Source organism: Oncorhynchus kisutch, linkage group LG5 (assembly GCF_002021735.2).
Source record: "Oncorhynchus kisutch isolate 150728-3 linkage group LG5, Okis_V2, whole genome shotgun sequence".
NCBI classification, from domain to species: domain Eukaryota; kingdom Metazoa; phylum Chordata; class Actinopteri; order Salmoniformes; family Salmonidae; genus Oncorhynchus; species Oncorhynchus kisutch.
This window is the reverse complement of record NC_034178.2, coordinates 24,459,447-24,477,049: the sequence shown is the minus strand read 5'-3', so window position 1 is coordinate 24,477,049 and position 17,603 is coordinate 24,459,447. Positions and strand designations below refer to the sequence as shown.

The 17,603-nt window shown below is 42.0% G+C and overlaps 1 protein-coding gene across 8 annotated transcripts in view; it reads right to left on the bottom strand.

Annotated features, from left to right (window-relative positions):
- The window catches only part of LOC109890792 (dynactin subunit 2-like), a 30,500-nt gene extending 12,964 nt beyond the window's left edge, over positions 1–17,536 (bottom strand). For 2 of the 8 annotated variants that reach the window (XM_031824705.1, XM_031824707.1), the window contains exons 1-12: positions 17,328–17,533; positions 10,418–10,486; positions 8,977–8,982; positions 6,130–6,226; positions 4,400–4,461; positions 4,094–4,192; positions 3,735–3,895; positions 3,115–3,265; positions 2,793–2,897; positions 2,410–2,487; positions 2,138–2,209; positions 1,744–1,846 (exon numbers count right to left, since the gene is read on the bottom strand). In XM_031824705.1, the coding sequence (XP_031680565.1) occupies positions 1,744–1,846; positions 2,138–2,209; positions 2,410–2,487; positions 2,793–2,897; positions 3,115–3,265; positions 3,735–3,895; positions 4,094–4,192; positions 4,400–4,461; positions 6,130–6,226; positions 8,977–8,982; positions 10,418–10,486; positions 17,328–17,363 (1,039 nt within the window). In that variant the 5' untranslated portion in view covers positions 17,364–17,533. Of the gene's footprint in view, positions 1–1,743; positions 1,847–2,137; positions 2,210–2,409; positions 2,488–2,792; positions 2,898–3,114; positions 3,266–3,734; positions 3,896–4,093; positions 4,193–4,399; positions 4,462–6,129; positions 6,227–8,976; positions 8,983–10,417; positions 10,487–17,276 lie in introns of all 8 variants that reach the window. The other 6 variants (XM_031824706.1, XM_031824708.1, XM_031824701.1 and 3 more) reach the window with 5 other exon arrangements.
- Between the last annotated feature and the right edge of the window lie 67 nt (positions 17,537–17,603).

The following is a 17,603-nucleotide window of genomic DNA, read 5'->3' as shown; positions in this document are numbered from 1 at the left end:
AAGTTCATCTCTGAATGATCCAATGTTGACCTAAATGACTAATGATGATAAATACAATCCACCTGTGTGTAATCAAATCTCCGTATAAATGCACCTGCTCTGTGATAGTCTCAGAGGTCCGTTAAAAGCGCAGAGAGCATCATGAAGAACAAGGAACACACCAGGCAGGTCCGAGATATTGTTGTGAAGAAGTTTAAAGCCGGATTTGGATACAAAAAGATTTCCCAAGCTTTAAACATCCCAAGGAGCACTGTGCAAGCGATAATATTGAAATGGAAGGAGTATCAGACCACTGCAAATCTACCAAGACCTGGCCGTCCCTCTAAACTTTCAGCTCATACAAGGAGAAGACTGATCAGAGATGCAGCCAAGAGGCCCATGATCACTCTGGATGAACTGCAGCTGAGTTGGGAGACTCTGTCCATAGGACAACAACCAGTCGTATATTGCACAAATCTGGCCTTTATGGAAGAGTGGCAAGAAGAAAGCAATTTCTTAAAGATATCCATAAAAAGTGTTGTTTAAAGTTTGCCACAAGCCACCTGGGATACACACCAAACATGTGGAAGAAGGTGCTCTGGTCAGATGAAACCAAAATTGAACTTTTTGGCAAAAATGCAAAATGTTATGTTTGGCGTAAAAGCAACACAGCTCATCACCCTGAACACCCCATCCCCACTGTCAAACATGGTGGTGGCAGCAACATGGTTTGGGCCTGCTTGTCTTCAGCAGGGACAGGGAAGATGGTTAAAATTGATGGGAAGATGGATGGAGCCAAATACAGGACCATTCTGGAAGAAAACCTGATGGAGTCTGCAAAAGACTTGAGACTGGGACGGAGATTTGTCTTCCAACAAGACAATGATCCAAAACATAAAGCAAAATCTACAATGGAATGGTTCAAAAATAAACATATCCAGGTGTTAGAATGGCCAAGTCAAAGTCCAGACCTGAATCCAATCGAGAATCTGTGGAAAGAACTGAAAACTGCTGTTCACAAATGCTCTCCATCCAACCTCACTGAGCTCGAGCTATTTTGCAAGGAGGAATGGGAAAAAATGTCAGTCTCTCGATGTGCAAAACTGATAGAGACATACCCCAAGCGACTTACAGCTGTAATCGCAGCAAAAGGTGGCGCTACAAAGTATTAACTTAAGGGGGCTGAATAATTTTGCACGCCCAATTTTTCAGTTTTTGATTTGTCAAAAAAGTTTGAAATATCCAATAAATGTCATTCCACTTCATGATTGTGTCCCACTTGTTGTTGATTCTTCACAAAAAAAGACAGTTTAATATCTTTATGTTTGAAGCCTGAAATGTGGCAAAAAAAAATCTTTAAAAACATGTTTAGCTCTGCTTTTCCTTCAGGAGCTTTTTAGTTGTTCAGTTTGTCATTCTTTTTTTTTTTTTTATGTATCTTGTTGTGTAGTAAATATTTCAGCTTTTATTTTCATTGTTAGTTTTTTTCCTGTAAAGCACATTGTGTTGCATTCCATGTCTGAAATGTGCTGTATAAATAAAGCTTTATTTTACTAGTTGCTTATTTCAGCAAGGAGCAACAAAGTTTCAGCACGTTGTTAAGAGTCCATGTTACCTCAGAAACCGACTCAACCGCACAAATGTCCGGCTTCTGTCACCTGTTTGTTCCCCCAACCCCGTTTTTTTTTTTTACGGTTATTTTATTTTCATGTCCTTATCCATAACCGTCAGTTACACAGTAATTGAACCAGCCCTAGTTATTACCTTCTTCATGCAACTCTTTGACAGCCATGAGCCTCTGCACCACCTGAGGCAGAGAGGTTGCCATGGCGTCCCACTTCTGCACCACGTCATACAGCTGAGACACCTGACAGACAACATAACAGTTATTGGAATAATATAAATAAAATAATAGTTAATGGAACAAGTTGCAGACCAAATAATGATACGGTCGGGTGTGAACAATATTGACTGACAGCAGAACGAGTTGCTGTAAAATTCAGTCGGAATAATTATATGGTTAGTAGTGGATTGTCAGGGTTTGATCAATAGGGCATAGTTTGTGCCAATAGTTTTTCCTTGTTGTGTGAAATAGTCCTAAGATGCGGTATAAAGTTCACATTTTAAAAGTTGACATAAAAACCAGGTAGTTACTGACCTTGTTTTTTGTATCAGCATCTTCGATGGCTGCCTTGTGCTTTGCAATCTCATTCATCTTCCCAAGGACACTCTATACATAGACAACACAAAATCATCACATGTAGATAAGTGTAGTACTGCAGTACGACAACAAATGGTGTTGGTTGTCAAGGTCCCTCCAGGCCTTCTGACAACTAGAAGCGGCAAGACACACAGTGTGGAGTAGGCTGAAGTTGCCCCAGACACTGATCTGTTTTGTATTTGCCTATGCAATGGTAAAGGTGTGTTAACCTGCAGTCTGGCCTCTATCTGGTCCAGAGTGGCTGAGTCCAGAGCACTGACCCGCGCCTGCAGCAGCTCCATGGTGTCCTGGGGGGTGGGTGAGGGGGGGGGGGGGGGGGGGACAGCATGGAGAAGAGAAAGAGGGAGATGGAAGGGGGGGGGGGGAGACAGTCACAAGGTTAACAGGGATTCATTGGCTTCCAATCATGACCACGAAGTGAAGTTGTGGTTGTGTAGGTTGAACTTAATAATATTTAGTAATTCTGCCTCAGTACCAAACAGTGATTGATGACACACAGATAGAATGTCTCAAAATCAGTCAAAGGGTTAACAGTGATTGACAATATGGGTGGAGTTCAGTACTGAAAAAAAAGAGTGCAGAAGAGACTCACCATGAGACTGCCTCCCTGCACCCCAGCACTCAGAGGACTCTGTTTGTCTGATCCAGAGCCCACAGCAGTCTCCAGCTCTGCAAGCCGCTTCTCCAGCTCTGCCATCTACACACAGGAGAGATGGAAAATTAACTACTAAATCATGTAACAAAGACAAATAATTTAGTCAACAGACCTCACACACCTAACATTACATCACCAACCCATCTAGCGCAACAGACACAAAAGCTAACACTCATTGAGCTCTCTTCACTCACATGCGCATGCACAGCAACTGGTGACCATTTGGCAGACACCCAGCCATGGCCCCGGGGCCCCTTACCTTGGCAGCGTCTGTGAACTTCTCCTGCTCTGGCCGGCTGTGCAGCTCATAGAGCACCACACCATCGGGAGCTTTAGATGCTGCTGAGGCCTTCCCCTCCCCTGTACTCCTCCTACTGCTCCGCACTGCCTCCAGCTGGGTTAGCAGACGCCTGGGGGTGGAGAGAAACAAATAGAGAACAAAAGGGTGGAGAAGGGAGAGGGAAGGTAAGGAAAAAACATAAGGGGGATAAGAAGACAGTCTTTTACATTTGAGTCACTTAGCAGATGCTCCTATGCAGTGACTTACAGGAGCAATTAGGGTTTAAGTACCTTGTTCAAGGGTACATCATCAGATTTTTCACCTAGTCGGCTCAGGGATTCAAAACAGCAACCGTTCGGTAACTGGCCCAACGCTATTAAACGCTAGGCTTCCTGACGCCTTTTAAGTCTTTAATAAGAGCAGCGACTGCTAAGACTAAGTAATATTGTCTCCCTTTCTGACAACTACTGTATGTAACCATTTGAGACTAAATTGCATTTGCTACCATTTTTAATCCCTTCCTTACTTCCCTCCCTGTCCTCTCACTTGGCGAGCTCTTCTGGGACCCAGAAGGGAGTCCCTTCCCCTCCCTTACTTACTTGGCCAGTGCTCTGTCTGGGTCAGCTAGGTTGATATGTGCCTGTGGTCCCAGCAGAGTGTCCAGGTGGGCAGAGACCAGCTGCTGTTTGAGCTGGGCAGCTTGCTGGGCTAGGACTACTGGGGTCAGACGCTCCTCTGCACTGCTATCCTTCGTGGTCGCCTGGGGGACAGCGAGACAGATGTGAAAAGGGCAACCACTGATTTGGGGTAGATCTAGGTCAAATGGTGTATACAGTACATAAAGGATGGTTTAAGGGATTCCTGATTTTCCTGTCTGACCTGGATAGTCTAGGCCTAGGGGGTAGGGTGTAAGGGCTAGGAAGCAAACAGGTTGCTTGGAACTGTGTCTGGGCCCTACCTGGATGATTTCCACCTCATGACTGAGCTCCTGGATCTCATTGACCAGCCGCTGGTACTTCTGCTGGGGGGTTTCCTTCACCCCACAGCCCTCCGCCAACTAGACAGGGAGAAAAGGGGGATTAAGTGAAAGAAGAGACGGAGAGGAAAACCAGTTAAAACAGTGAAGCACTTGAACAGACAGCAAATAACACACGATTAGAACGTAAAAAGGTCTTGCCGTTGATTTCACAGAAATTCAAGTGTTATTTATATAACTAAGATGATCAATATGAAATTCAATAATGTAGGCCCAGAGTCTACTCACGATCTCATATTCTCCAGACTCATAACCCACTCTTTTGTTCTTACTGATACAGTCTGAGAAGTCTGGAAGAGACACATTTATTTACAGGAGAAAGCAGAATATTAGGTGATTTGTGACCAATTCATGAAATGCCTGATGTCTAGGGCCAGAAGTTTTCCCTGACCATGTTAGGCGAGCCATGAGTCTTCCTGATCATGTGACTGAGGTTAACTGCTCTGTATATAGACTATATTATAATAATAATAACAATAATAAGATACAATATGCAGGAAAAGTTCTTCCAGGTCAGGTCGTGTGGTGAGGGAAACTTAATTATCACATTTACATAAGTATTCAGACCCTTTACTCATCACTTTGTTGAAGTATCTTTGGCAGCGATTACAGCCTCGAGTCTTCTTGGGTATGACGCTACAAGCTTGGCACACCTGTATTTGGGGAGTTTCTCCCATTTCTTCTCTGCAGATCCTCTCAACCTCTGTGAGGTTGGATGGGGAGCGTCGCTGCACAGCTATTTTCAGGATTCTCTAGAGATGTTCGGTTTGGTTCATGTCCGGGCTCTGGCTGGGCCACTCAAGGACTTGTCCCGAAGCCACTCCTGCGTTGTCTTGGCTGAGTGCTTAGGGTCGTTGTCCTGTTTGAAGGTGAACCTTCGATCCTGTCTGAGGTCCTGAGCGCTCTGGAACAGGTTTTCAAGGATCTTTCTGTACTTTGCTCCGTTCATCTTTCCCTTGATCCTGACTAGTCTCCCAGTCCCTGCTGCTGAAAAACATCCCCACAGCATGATGCTGCCACCACCATGTTTCACCGTAGGGATTGGTGCCAGGTTTCCTCCAGATAAGACGCTTGCCATTCAGGCCAAAAAATAATTCAATCTTGGTTTCATCAGACCAAAAAATACTGCTTCACATGGTCAGAGTCCTTTAGGTGCCTTTTGGCAAACTTCAAGTGGGCTGTCACGTGCCTTTTACTGAGGATTGGCTTCTGTCTAGCCATTCTACCATAAAGGCCTGATTGGTGGAGTGCTGCAGAGATGGTTGTCCTTCTAGAAGCTTCTCCCATCTCCACAGAGGAACTCTGGAGCTCTGTCAGAGTGACCATTGGGTTCTTGGTCACTTCCCTGACCAAGGCCCTTCTCCCTCTATTGTTATTTTGGCCGTGTGGCCAGCTCAATGAAAAGTCTTGGTGGTTCCAAACTTTTTCCATTGAAGAATGATGGCCACTGTGTTCTTGGGGACCTTCAATGCTGCAGTACCCTCCCCAGATCTGTGCCTGGACACAATCCTGTGTCTGAGCTCTACGGACAAATCCTTCGACCTCATGGCTTGGAGTTTGCTCTGCTATGCACCGTCAACTGTGGGACCTTATTTAGACAGATGTGTACCTTTCCAATCATGTCCAATCAATTGAATTTACCGCAGGTAAAGTTATAGAAACATCAAGGATGATCAATGGAAACAGGATGCACCGGAGCTCAATTTCGAGTCTCATAGCAAAGGGTCTGAATACTTATGTAAATAAGGTAACGGTTACTTGTTTATGCAAAAAAAATATTTAAAACAACTGTTTTCGCTTTGTCATTATGGGGTATTGTGTGTAGATTGAAGATGAACAAAAACAAATGTAATGCATTTTAGAATAAGGCTGTAACTTAAAATGTGGAAAAAGTCAAGGGGTCTGAATGCGCTGTATATCATGCCTGGACATCCAGCTGTTGGATGTAGTAGACTGACCGATTCCTTTAGTACTGACGCGTTTGTCCTTGAACTTGTCGTAAGCTGCATTGGGGTTGACCACGATCCTCTCCACACTGTCACTGCACAGCTCTTCCTGTTATGGAGGGAGGCACCCAGAGAGAACGTAATGTCAGATACACCACAGGAATACGCAACAGACACAGGCTGCATCTCAGCTCTCTTTATACTATTGAGATGCAGCCATATTCTTCACTTTCTCGTCTCCAATCCGCAATCTTACCAGCCAATCTCGACCATATGTACACATGGTTTGGGAATAGAGAGGTATGCGAGTGGATCTAGGGCAAAATTATTCTTAAGGATTGATTCCCAGTTGATTGACAGATTGATGGGATTTCTGCTGTTAGTGTTCTAACCATGGGCCATCTGTCACACTGACTCTTTAAATATGATCTGGGAACTAGTCCTATGCATCTGTACAACCAGAACCATTAGATATGTGTACATCCAGCCTCCAGAATGTATTTATTTTACAGGGCCCATGCACCAGATTCTAGCCACAAAACGAATTGTCATCTGTAGTCTTTAACAGTCAATACATTAAACCAGTCACAAAGATACAGCTCAATGAAGAGTTTATTCACACGTTTTGAAAAAGAGGACCCCAGTGAAATGCCAATCAACGACAGCTCCAACTCTCTCACACACACACACACACACACACACACACACACACACACACACACACACACACACACACACACACACACACACACACACACACACACACACACACACACACACACCACACACACACACACACACCACACACACCACACACACACACACACACACACACACACACACACATTCAGTTGGAGAAACCAGTCTATTCTCCAGGAAGGAAAACCAAAATGGCTGATTTATGATTTGATCAGGAAAAGAGAAACAATTTAATCCTGAACACAAAGTTATGAAAGTATGGCATGTATGGTTTCAACTGGGTCCACAATCAACAATCTTTAACTTCTTGAGGGCCGGGGGCAGTATTGAAAAATTCGGATGACTGACGTGTCCAAAGTTAACTTCCTTGTTACTCATGCCCAGAAGCTAGGACATGCATATAATTGGATAGAAAACACTCTGAAGTTTCTAAAAAACTGTTAAAATAATGTCTGCGAGTATAACATAACTGATATGGCAGGCAAAAACCCGAGGAGAATCCAGAATTATTATTTATTTTTAGGTGTCTGCCCATTCAAATCCTTGTTATTGGGGAAATCAAAGGAATACCTCCCAGATTGCAGTTCCTAGGGCTTCCACTAGATGTCAATAGTCTTTAGAATGATTTTTTGCTTGTTTTTTAAAAAATTAGCTCGAATTTGAAGTTTTTCTAGGTGGCTCCCATTTTGGCTGTAGGATTATAGCACGCGTGGATGAGGGTGCTCACTTCGTTATTTATCTCCGGTAATGAACATACTATTCTCCGTCTTAAATTTGATTGTTTATTTACATATTAGGGTAACTGAGGATTGATTAGAAACATTGTTTGACTTGTTTGGACAAAGTTTAATGGTAACTTTTGGGATTCCTTTGTATGCATTTTGAACGAGGGAAACAGGTGTATTACTGAATCAAGCGCGCCAACTAAACTGACTTTTTTGGGACATAAAGATGGACTTTATCGAACAAAACGGCCATTTGATGTGTAGCTGGGACCCTTGGGATTGCAAACAGAGGAAGATCTTCAAAGGTAAGTGATTTATTTTATCGCTATTTCTGACTTTTGTGTCATCTGTGCTGGTTTGGAAAATGTTTCTAATGCTTTTGTGTGTGGGGCGCAGTCCTCAGATAATCGCATGGTATGCTTTCGCCGTAAAGCCTTTTTGAAATCTGACAAAGCGGCTGGATTAACAAGAAGTTAAGCTTTTAAATTATGTAAGACACCTGCATTTTCAAGAATGTTTAATATTACGATTTTGTATTTTGAATTTGGCGCGCTCCGATTTCACCGGATGTTGTCGAATTTGATCCCGCTAGCGGGATTTCCGCACTAATTAAACAAGCTCTTTATTGACCAATGAAACGGAACAACTAATTGTGTAAGAGGGTGTGAAGAGAATGTGGATGGAAAATTAACATTGACTCTGGGGTATCCAAGAACGACTGCTCTACATGAAAATGAACCGCATGCACAGCTGACTGATGGAAGCTATGGGGCTTAAAACCTTAGGAAAATGGTAGGGGGGAGCAAAGAATACAGTAGCATGAAACCCACAGCACATCATATGGTAGAGTTTGGTTTTAGTTTCAGCCTTTAGCTTATTTGGTATTCAGAGTTTCTCCTGTGGCTTTGGTCTTTCATCTCTGCATGACTTCTATGAGATCAGCTATTACCTGTTAATAAATCCATCCGTGACATGCATCTACTCATTGGAAGAGTCAGACTCCTATCATTAGTTGTTCCGGGAACCTACGACTAATCAAACTCGAAGAGCATCATTCTGGAGCCTCAGGCAATTGTGCACTAGGTTGAGTATAAAGTCATCAATGTGTCTAAGGTTCAAATGATCAGCTCACATCAAAGGGGCTCATGGGATTAATCACCACTAATACAGACAGTAAAAACAGACACACACAGTACAGAGATGCATGCAAAAGACTGACAAGTAGATGTTAGGAAGGAGGGAGGGAGGGAGGGAGGGAGGGAGGGAGGGAGGGAGGGAGGGAGGGAGGGAGGGAGGGAGGGAGGGAGGGAGGGAGGGAGGGAGGGAGGGAGGGAGGGAGGGAGGGAGGGAGGGAGGGAGGGAGGGAGGGAGGGAGGGAGGGAGGGAGGGAGGGAGGGAGGGAGGGGTAAAGTCAGTCAGTCACTGAGGATCTTACCAGCTCCTTGGGTTCCCAAGGAGAGTTAGAGAGAGAGGAAGACCACAGGGGGAAGAGTAGAAAAGAGAAAGAAACACAGATTAATGTGGTTATCACATGCCACGCACAACAGTAGCAGCCAGCCTGTCACTGCCAAGAAAGAGAACAGTGTTCTGAGCTAGGCTGACCGTCCTCTCTCTCTCTCTCTCTCTCGGCCTGCGCTGTGGTTACTGTGATACATTAGCAGCATTGGTTAGACTGTTGACATCACAAATCATACAGTACACACACACACTGAATATATGACTGATATCCTGTGTGTAGGCAACATATGCCCTGAGCCCCTCACTATTTACTGAAGCCTCTAATCCTGTACTTGGTATTGTTAGCATCATGTAGTCAGTGGAAGGAGGGGATTGTCAGGAGGGAAAAGCAATTTCTGAGCCCCTAAGTCAAAGACGAGATGGTTAGAAAGAAAATAGGTTTAGCGCCATGAAGTAAATAAACTCAACCGAGTCCATTAAGAAACTGTGTGGGTATGATGAAATCCTGATGGTCTTCAGATATTAAAAGTAGGCTAATGCATATCTGCAATTGACATTCTGAATGGTTTCAGAGTGTGTTGCAGTATCACACCTAGTGTTTGATAAGCAATGTAGTTCGTAACAATCTTTAGTTACTAAACTTCTGTTAACATGTACACTGTTATGAATGGGCGAAAGGGATGTTAAAACAAATACATTAGCAGATCTCTTATCAGCACACACAATAACAGAAACATCTTAGATTCAATATCCTCTGACGTGCTACAATTCTATGTCGAGGTGAAAACGGAGGGTTATTAGGCCTACTAAATGTCTTGCATGAATACTAATCAAATGAAAAACACCACTCCCTACAAAAGTGATAAACCATTTGGCCAAGTGCACATTACAACATTTTTTAAAATATAAAACAGAATTGATACAGAGCAATGGGACACATTACGTCGTCAGGTAAGTAGGCTATTCTCAATTTCCACCCAATTTGAAGAGGGGAAGAAAAAGGGGACATGAAGGATTTACAACACATGCCGTTAACTGCACTGAGACAGAAATAACCTCTTACTTGTACAAACTAGCCTTCCAGGAGGGGTGGGTGGGGAGAGGAGGCAACAACAAGACACGTGGAGGGAGGGGTAGGGTTTGGGATACGGGAGGGAAACCACTATTAGGTTGTAGTGGGAGTCAAACGACATTTAAGTATGTTCTACAGCAGACTTGATCCATGAGCCAGCATGATGATACAGAGATGCTAATCAATCAACTAAACAACCAACCACTCTGTATCATGCAGTGGTTATCATAGAGGAAGTCATGCTGCTACGCCACAACAGATGATTGCAAAACTGTATTTGGGGGTCGAAACTCTTCCTTTCGCTCTCCACAATCCCTTTTTCCTCTCTCCTCCAACTTTCACTCACCGACTCAAACTGTGCCTGGTCATCTTCTGGCAGCTCGCTGGTCTCATATACATCTGGCTCGTTGGACGCCTACGAATACAAAATCATTCAATCAATCAATATTACATTAACATAGCTAGCTACTTGTGTTCTGATTAAGTGATAAAGGCCAAGAAGCCGGTGTTTGGAGGGTATTGGCACGGGTGTTAGGCCCGAGATGAAGTCGAGTTGCCATTTAGTTTCCTTGTTGTGATAGCATAAACTGTGACAAAATATAAATAATTGTCAATTGACAATGATTTTCCATACTCTGTGGTTTAAGACTGTCAAAATTCTAAATTATCAATCATTCACAATGCTTAATTTGCTATTTAGTTCCCTCATTTGTGTTACCGTTTTCGACCTGTGTTGATTGTCAAAAACTGTGGGTGGGGTTTCGGTAACGTGAGGTGGAAGAGAGGTTAGGTTGCCTGTGCTTGCTAGCAACGGTCACTTTCAGTTTAAAAATATATATGTCAAATAGAAATCAAAACGGGATAGTCTTCAGAGATAGAAGGGAGGGGTTGAGGGTAGCTGAACTATGGGACAAAAAACAAACAAAAAATAACTAAATGTAAAATGTACTGTGTCCATAAAATGTATAATAGGCATCTACTGCCAGCTTATACATGCTAAGTGTTGTTGTCCATTAGGTTTCTCCAATTAGGGGAGGGATGGTAGAGTTACGGGCTGTCCCGGCAACAACCGCCAGTTTGGAGAGCCGCGGCGTGGTAAATGTTTGGAAGGTGAAGGAAGCACGGAGAGGTCCGAGATAGCCAGACTTGTAAAATGGGCTAAGAAACTGAAGTTGGGTTTTGAAGAAACACCATCAGTGTGTGCTCTGCAAGCAATGCAGCGGATGATTGAGAGTGGTGAACGGATAGATGTGATTATAGACAGCGAGGAAGAAGAAAAACTGAGTGTAGTATGAAGATGTATGTTGAGGAAGAATGGCGTCAGACATGATAAATAACAATCTGGACCAGTCGGAGTGACATTTTCAGAGAAAGTGGACCCTTGCCTTTTGGATGATCCACTTGTGGTTTTAGCATGGGTGAGAAAGGAGTTGGGGGCAGTTGAATCAGTGAAGGTAATAGTGGATTTGTGATATTTGTTTGTGTTTCTTCTGACCAGAGGGAGCCAGCGCTCCATGTCACACAACTTGGGTCAAGATCTATTTCTTGCTTTGCTCTTAGGAACAGGGCACCATTGAAAGGAATGATTTCTGTGGTAGAGTTAAGTGTGGAGGTGGAGCAATTGAAGTTGAAAATTCCTGGTGTTTGTGACGCCCTCTGGTTGGTGCGACGTAGAACCGGTGGGGAGCGAGGTGAAACAGAGGAGTCCTTGTCAGACCTTTTGAGTTGAGTCTCTACCATATAAAGTTCTGTTAGGATATTTTAGATATCCTTTTTGGACTTTTGTGCAGAATCCACTGCGCTGTTTCATGTGCAACTTTATGGTCATGTTGTAGGAGGGAGATTCCAAGCGATTCCAAGATGTGGGAAGTGTGCAGGAGGGCATGGGACAGAGGATTGTGTCGTTTCGGTGGATAAAGTTGTGCGTGTCAACTGTAGGGTTGCTCATGTAGCTGGGGATCGGAAGTGTCCAGCGCGAGAGAGGCAGGTTGATGTGGCCAGTCAGAATAGAGCAGGTGACCTTTGCTGAGGCAGTGAAGAAAGTGGAGGAGGATGGGTCAAGTGTCAGGGATCCAGAGAGGATCCCAGAGATGTAGTAGATTCGTGCCAGCACAGAGGGATAGGGAAACGATTGAGTTATGCTTCAGTAAGGTTGGCTTCTTAGCGTTCATAGCAATAGATATCAACTGTACCACAGAAATGGAATGTAAATCACAGTGAATAGATATTGTGGTGGCAGCTGCAGAGACGTATATGGGTATATGAGATTTGACTTCAGAAGAGTTACAGCGTGTGTTGAGGGATGATGTCCCGTCCTCCCAGGTCGTTGGCATGGTGCAGGAGCAGGTGGGGTCAAAGTAGTGGAATGGGGTAGTGGGTTTTTAATGAGTGTAGGTGGCAGCTGCAGAGGAGTACGAGATCTTACTGCAGAAGAGTTTATGGGGTGATGATAAAAAAAAATGCATTGCAGTATATACATTGGGGCAAAAAAGTATTTAGTCAGCCACCAATTGTGCAAGTTCTCCCACTTAAAAAGATGAGAGAGGCCTGTAATTTTCATCATAGGTACACTTCAACTATGACAGACAAAATGAGGGAAAAAAATCCTGAAAATCACATTGTAGGATTTTTTTATGAATTTATTTGCAAATTATGGTGCAAAATAAGTATTTGGTCACCTACAAACAAGCAAGATTTCTGGCTCTCACAGACGTGTAACTTCTTATTTAAGAGGCTCCTCTGTCCTCCACTCTTTACCTGTATTAATGGCACCTGTTTGAACTTGTTATCAGTATAAAAGACACCTGTCCACAACCTCAAACAGTCACACTTCACACTCAACTATGGCCAAGACCAAAGAGCTGTCAACGGACACCAGAAACAAAATTATAGACCTGTACCAGGCTGGGAAGACTGAATCTGCAATAGGTAAGCAGCTTGGTTTGAAGAAATCAACTGTGGGAGCAATTATTAGGAAATGGAAGACATACAAGACCACTGATAATCTCCCTCGATCTGGGGCTCCACGCAAGATCTCACCCCGTGGGGTCAAAATGATCATAAGAACGGTGGGCAAAAATGCCAGAACCACACGGGGGGACCTAGTGAATGACCTGCAGAGAGCTGGGACTAAAGTAACAAAGCCTACCATCAGTAACACACTACGCCGCCAGGGACTCAAATCCTGCAGTGCCAGACATGTCCCCCTGCTTAAGCCAATACATGTCCAGGCCCGTCTGAAGTTTGCTAGAGAGCATTTGGATGATCCAGAAGAATATTGGGAGAATGTCATATGGTCAGATGAAACCAAAACCAAACTTTTTGGTAAAAAAATCAGCTCGTCGTGTTTGGAGGACAAAGAATGCTGAGTTGCATCCAAAGAACACCATACCTACTGTGAAGCATGGGGGTGGAAACATCATGCTTTGGGGGTGTTTTTCTGCAAAGGGACCAGGACGACTGATCCGTGTAAAGGAAAGAATGAATGGGGCCATGTATCGTGAGATTTTGAGTGAAAACCTCCTTCCATCAGCAAGGGCATTGAAGATGAAACGTGGATGGGTCTTTCAGCATGACAATGATCCCAAACACACCGCCCGGGCAACAAAGGAGTGGCTTCGTAAGAAGCATTTCAAGGTCCTGGAGTGGCCTAGCCAGTCTCCAGATCTCAACCCATAGAAAATCTTTGGAGGGAGTTGAAAGTCCGTGTTGCCCAGCAACAGCCTAAAAACATCACTGCTCTAGAGGAGATCTGCATGGAGGAATGGGCCAAAATACCAGCAACAGTGTGTGAAAACCTTGTGAAGACTTACAGAAAACGTTTGACCTCTGTCATTGCCAACAAAGGGTATATAACAAAGTATTGAGATAAACTTTTGTTATTGACCAAATACTTATTTTGCACCATAATTTGCAAATAAATTCATTAAAAAATCCTACAATGTGATTTTCTGGATTTTTTTTTCTTTTTTCTCATTTTGTCTGTCATAGTTGAAGTGTACCTATGATGAAAATTACAGGCCTCTCTCATCTTTTTAAGTGGGAGAACTTGCACAATTGGTGGCTGACTAAATACTTTTTTGCCCCACTGTACTATAACAGGGGGATTATTACATGTTTTAATCAGTGAACATTATTTTTGCACATGTATTCTTGTGCACTTGATCATTGTCTACTATAGTGGTCACTATAATAGAGAAAAAAATTGTTTAATTCTATTTCTACTTTAAGATGGGTTTTTTCCCCCCAAGTGCAATATTTAAATGTGTGTGGTCACAAGCATCTTATTATAAAGGCTATCAACACTAACTGCAATATTAATGTATTCTTTATTCTGTGGACTTGAGTGTAATTTGTAGTAAAGTCTAGGTAACACTTTTTTTGTTGTTGCTATGAGTTAGGATCACATTAACCACTTTATTTTACACAAAAAGACTGATAATGTAAATCATATTATTTGGGGTTTAATAAGTACACAGTTAAAAACTGCATTTCAAGAAGGGATCCAGCCTTAATCACTAGAATTTTGTATTTATTTTTTATCCACCTAGCAGGGCCCAAAAAGGTGACACTAGTTCGCCTCCCTGTGGATACTGCAACGGAGGATAAGGCAGGACAAACTTGCATTAGCGTACTGGGCGAGGTTGAAAGGGGGTTCAGAAGGATACGGCAACTGGGGAATGCTGGGAGCAAGTAGTTGGTAAGCAGAGGACATACGGGTGGACAATCGGGCAGAAGGTGGTAGAATATGGCCTCGGGGGAGTTTCCTAAACCAAGTGTAGATGTATACATGATTGAGGGCAGGAGAGAAATATAGATAAAAATCAGTTTTATGTGTTTTTAAGGACATATACAGATGGTTCACAGGATCCTGTCTGTGGAATGGTGGGGACAAGGGTGTATATACTATATTTCAATGTTAGAGTAGCGGTTAACTGATTGTGTGTCAGTGGTATTCATGAGCTCATCGGACTCTGGGGAAGTAGAATATAAAATCCTATAGTATCCCTTTAAACCACGCGGAATGGAAAATTATTGTAACTTGCCATTTTCTTTTTGTCACAATTCATGCTGTCACAAGGAAACGTAATGGCAAACATGAGTAATGATGTCAATTCAGCATTTACATTTAGTTTTTAAATGTGTCAGTGTTGTACTGGTTAGTACCATGGCATGGAAATGAAATAAACACACTTTTCTATGTATTATTCAAATTGGTAGGCATTATGCATACTCTATCATGAAAATGATAATTCAATATCTTTTTTGTATTTCAATTTGAATTGTCACAAAAAAAAAAAAATCCATTTTGGGAAAGCCATTACAAACATGATATCGATATATATAGTTTGTTCATTTGCATTTCCAATTCAGTTTCAGCAGCTAAATGCCTAACGTTTGTAGCACCCAAGGTGAGGGAGGTTTGAATGTTCTGGATTTTAAAACCTCCAATATAATATTTAAGATTAAATGGATACAAAACTATTTAAGAAATAAGGATTGCATTTGGAATATCATCCCTAATTTAATATTATTTTAAATGCAGATATGGGTCAAATCCCTATTAAGCTTGCAAACTTTCATAAACAAGTACTTCTAACTTGGAACCTCATGTACAAACACAAATATTCCCCTCATAGGTATACAATCTGGAATAATAAAGACATAAAATACAAAAACAAGTCTTTGTTTTTCCAAAACTGGTTTGACAACAACATTATTTGGGTTAAACAATTATTGAATAATGATGGACAACTATATGATTATCCAGAATTTATTAGAACACACAATGTTACATTCACTCCTGAGGAGTATCAAATTGTTGTTAGAGCCATCCCTAAAGGTGCTTTCTTCTTTTAGGAGAATATAACAATACTCCAAGTGCAACTGTTGAGGATTTTGTAGCCTCAATACAGTTAGAAGGAATTTACATTTTAAACTATAAATGTAATAACATGTATATAAGGAAACTATATCAATATGTTACTATTCCCTCTGCTAAAATGTACTGGAATGCAGCCCTAGGACAAGTGAAATGGAACAAAGTTGCATTGTTATCTGGTAAATATTGTACATCTAATAAAGGTGAAAGAAGTATCATACAAACTCATTCATAGAATCTACGCTGTAAAGACCTTTATTATACACAGAGCTATTGATATACATAGCTATTGATAACAAATGTGTATTTTGTGATTGTGACCCAGAGACTCTTGACCATTTATTTTGGGACTGCTCTAATGTCAGAAGATTTGTGTGAGTTAGAATATTTTATTTTAAAAGAAACAACTATTAATGTTAATTTGAAAGACTCTGATATTATGTTTTATTTTTGATCCAAATGATATGGACCCTGATTTAACATTCATTGTTCATTTGTTTATCTTTCATGGAAGATTCTTTTCCATAAAATGAAGTGGGCAGAGAACAAACCCCTCTTCACATTATTTAAGATAGAATTGAAATATTATTTTGAAATGATCAGTAAATGTAAAAACAAAAAAAGCAATACGCACCACAAAAGTATTTAACAAATTGACTGTTAGGTTTATGTAATTGTACATTTCTGTTTGTGTGTTTTTTTTTAATGCCTAACGTTACATAGCTCAGGATATGTAAGCCTACTTCTGTCAAGTCACTATTGCAAATATCAGGAATAAAAAGAGATGAAGTGCCAAATTAGTTCCCTGTACTGACTGTAGTCATCAGTTTTACATCGTGAACCACCCACCCAATGACTGGAACCACCAAAAGCAAATTTCGCTAACTACCAAGTTAGCTTTGGCTGGCCAACATTCAATCACACCACTGGATTAGCTAGCTGCTGCATGTTTTGTTAGGCTGACTAATAGCTAGTTAGCCGTCCAAAGACTACGTTTAGAAATGTGATGAGTTGTAGACATGCCTGTTATTTAACGGTCAATGCATGTAAGAAGTTAACCAGGAGTCTGACACTGACTAGCTACCGTTAGCTTAGGTCACTAGCTAGTACGATAACGTTATCATATCAGGCTTTTTTTATTTTATTTATCATATCAGGCGTGGCAAACCAATGCTATATTGGTGTGGCAAACCAATGCTAGCTAGCAAACGTTTGGATAACTCGTTAAATAGTTAACTAGCTGCCGGGGCTCTGTGGTTTTGATTAGAGTTTAGCTAGTAATTTACTAGCATTCATCAAACATCTTATAAACACTTGTGCTTACCTACTAACAACGCGACAATGTGAATAGCAAGCAAGCTAACAAGCCACTTACAATTCCAGGCAAGTTGGCGTATTTAGGATCAGCCATTTGTGAGGACGCAATGACGAGACCGGTTGTGGATGAGTAGACAAGAACGAAAAAAATCTGCCAACGGTCTTTGAAATAGACCGTGTGGACACGTTATTACTCCGTTATATAGCTATCACCAACGGAATAAACAAGCAGCAAACGAATCTTCGTCTATGGTATTACGGAGGTCCACAAACATATGTTAGTGGTGGATGCCGCCACCTACTGTACGGATTAAGTATCCCTCTCATTTTCGAA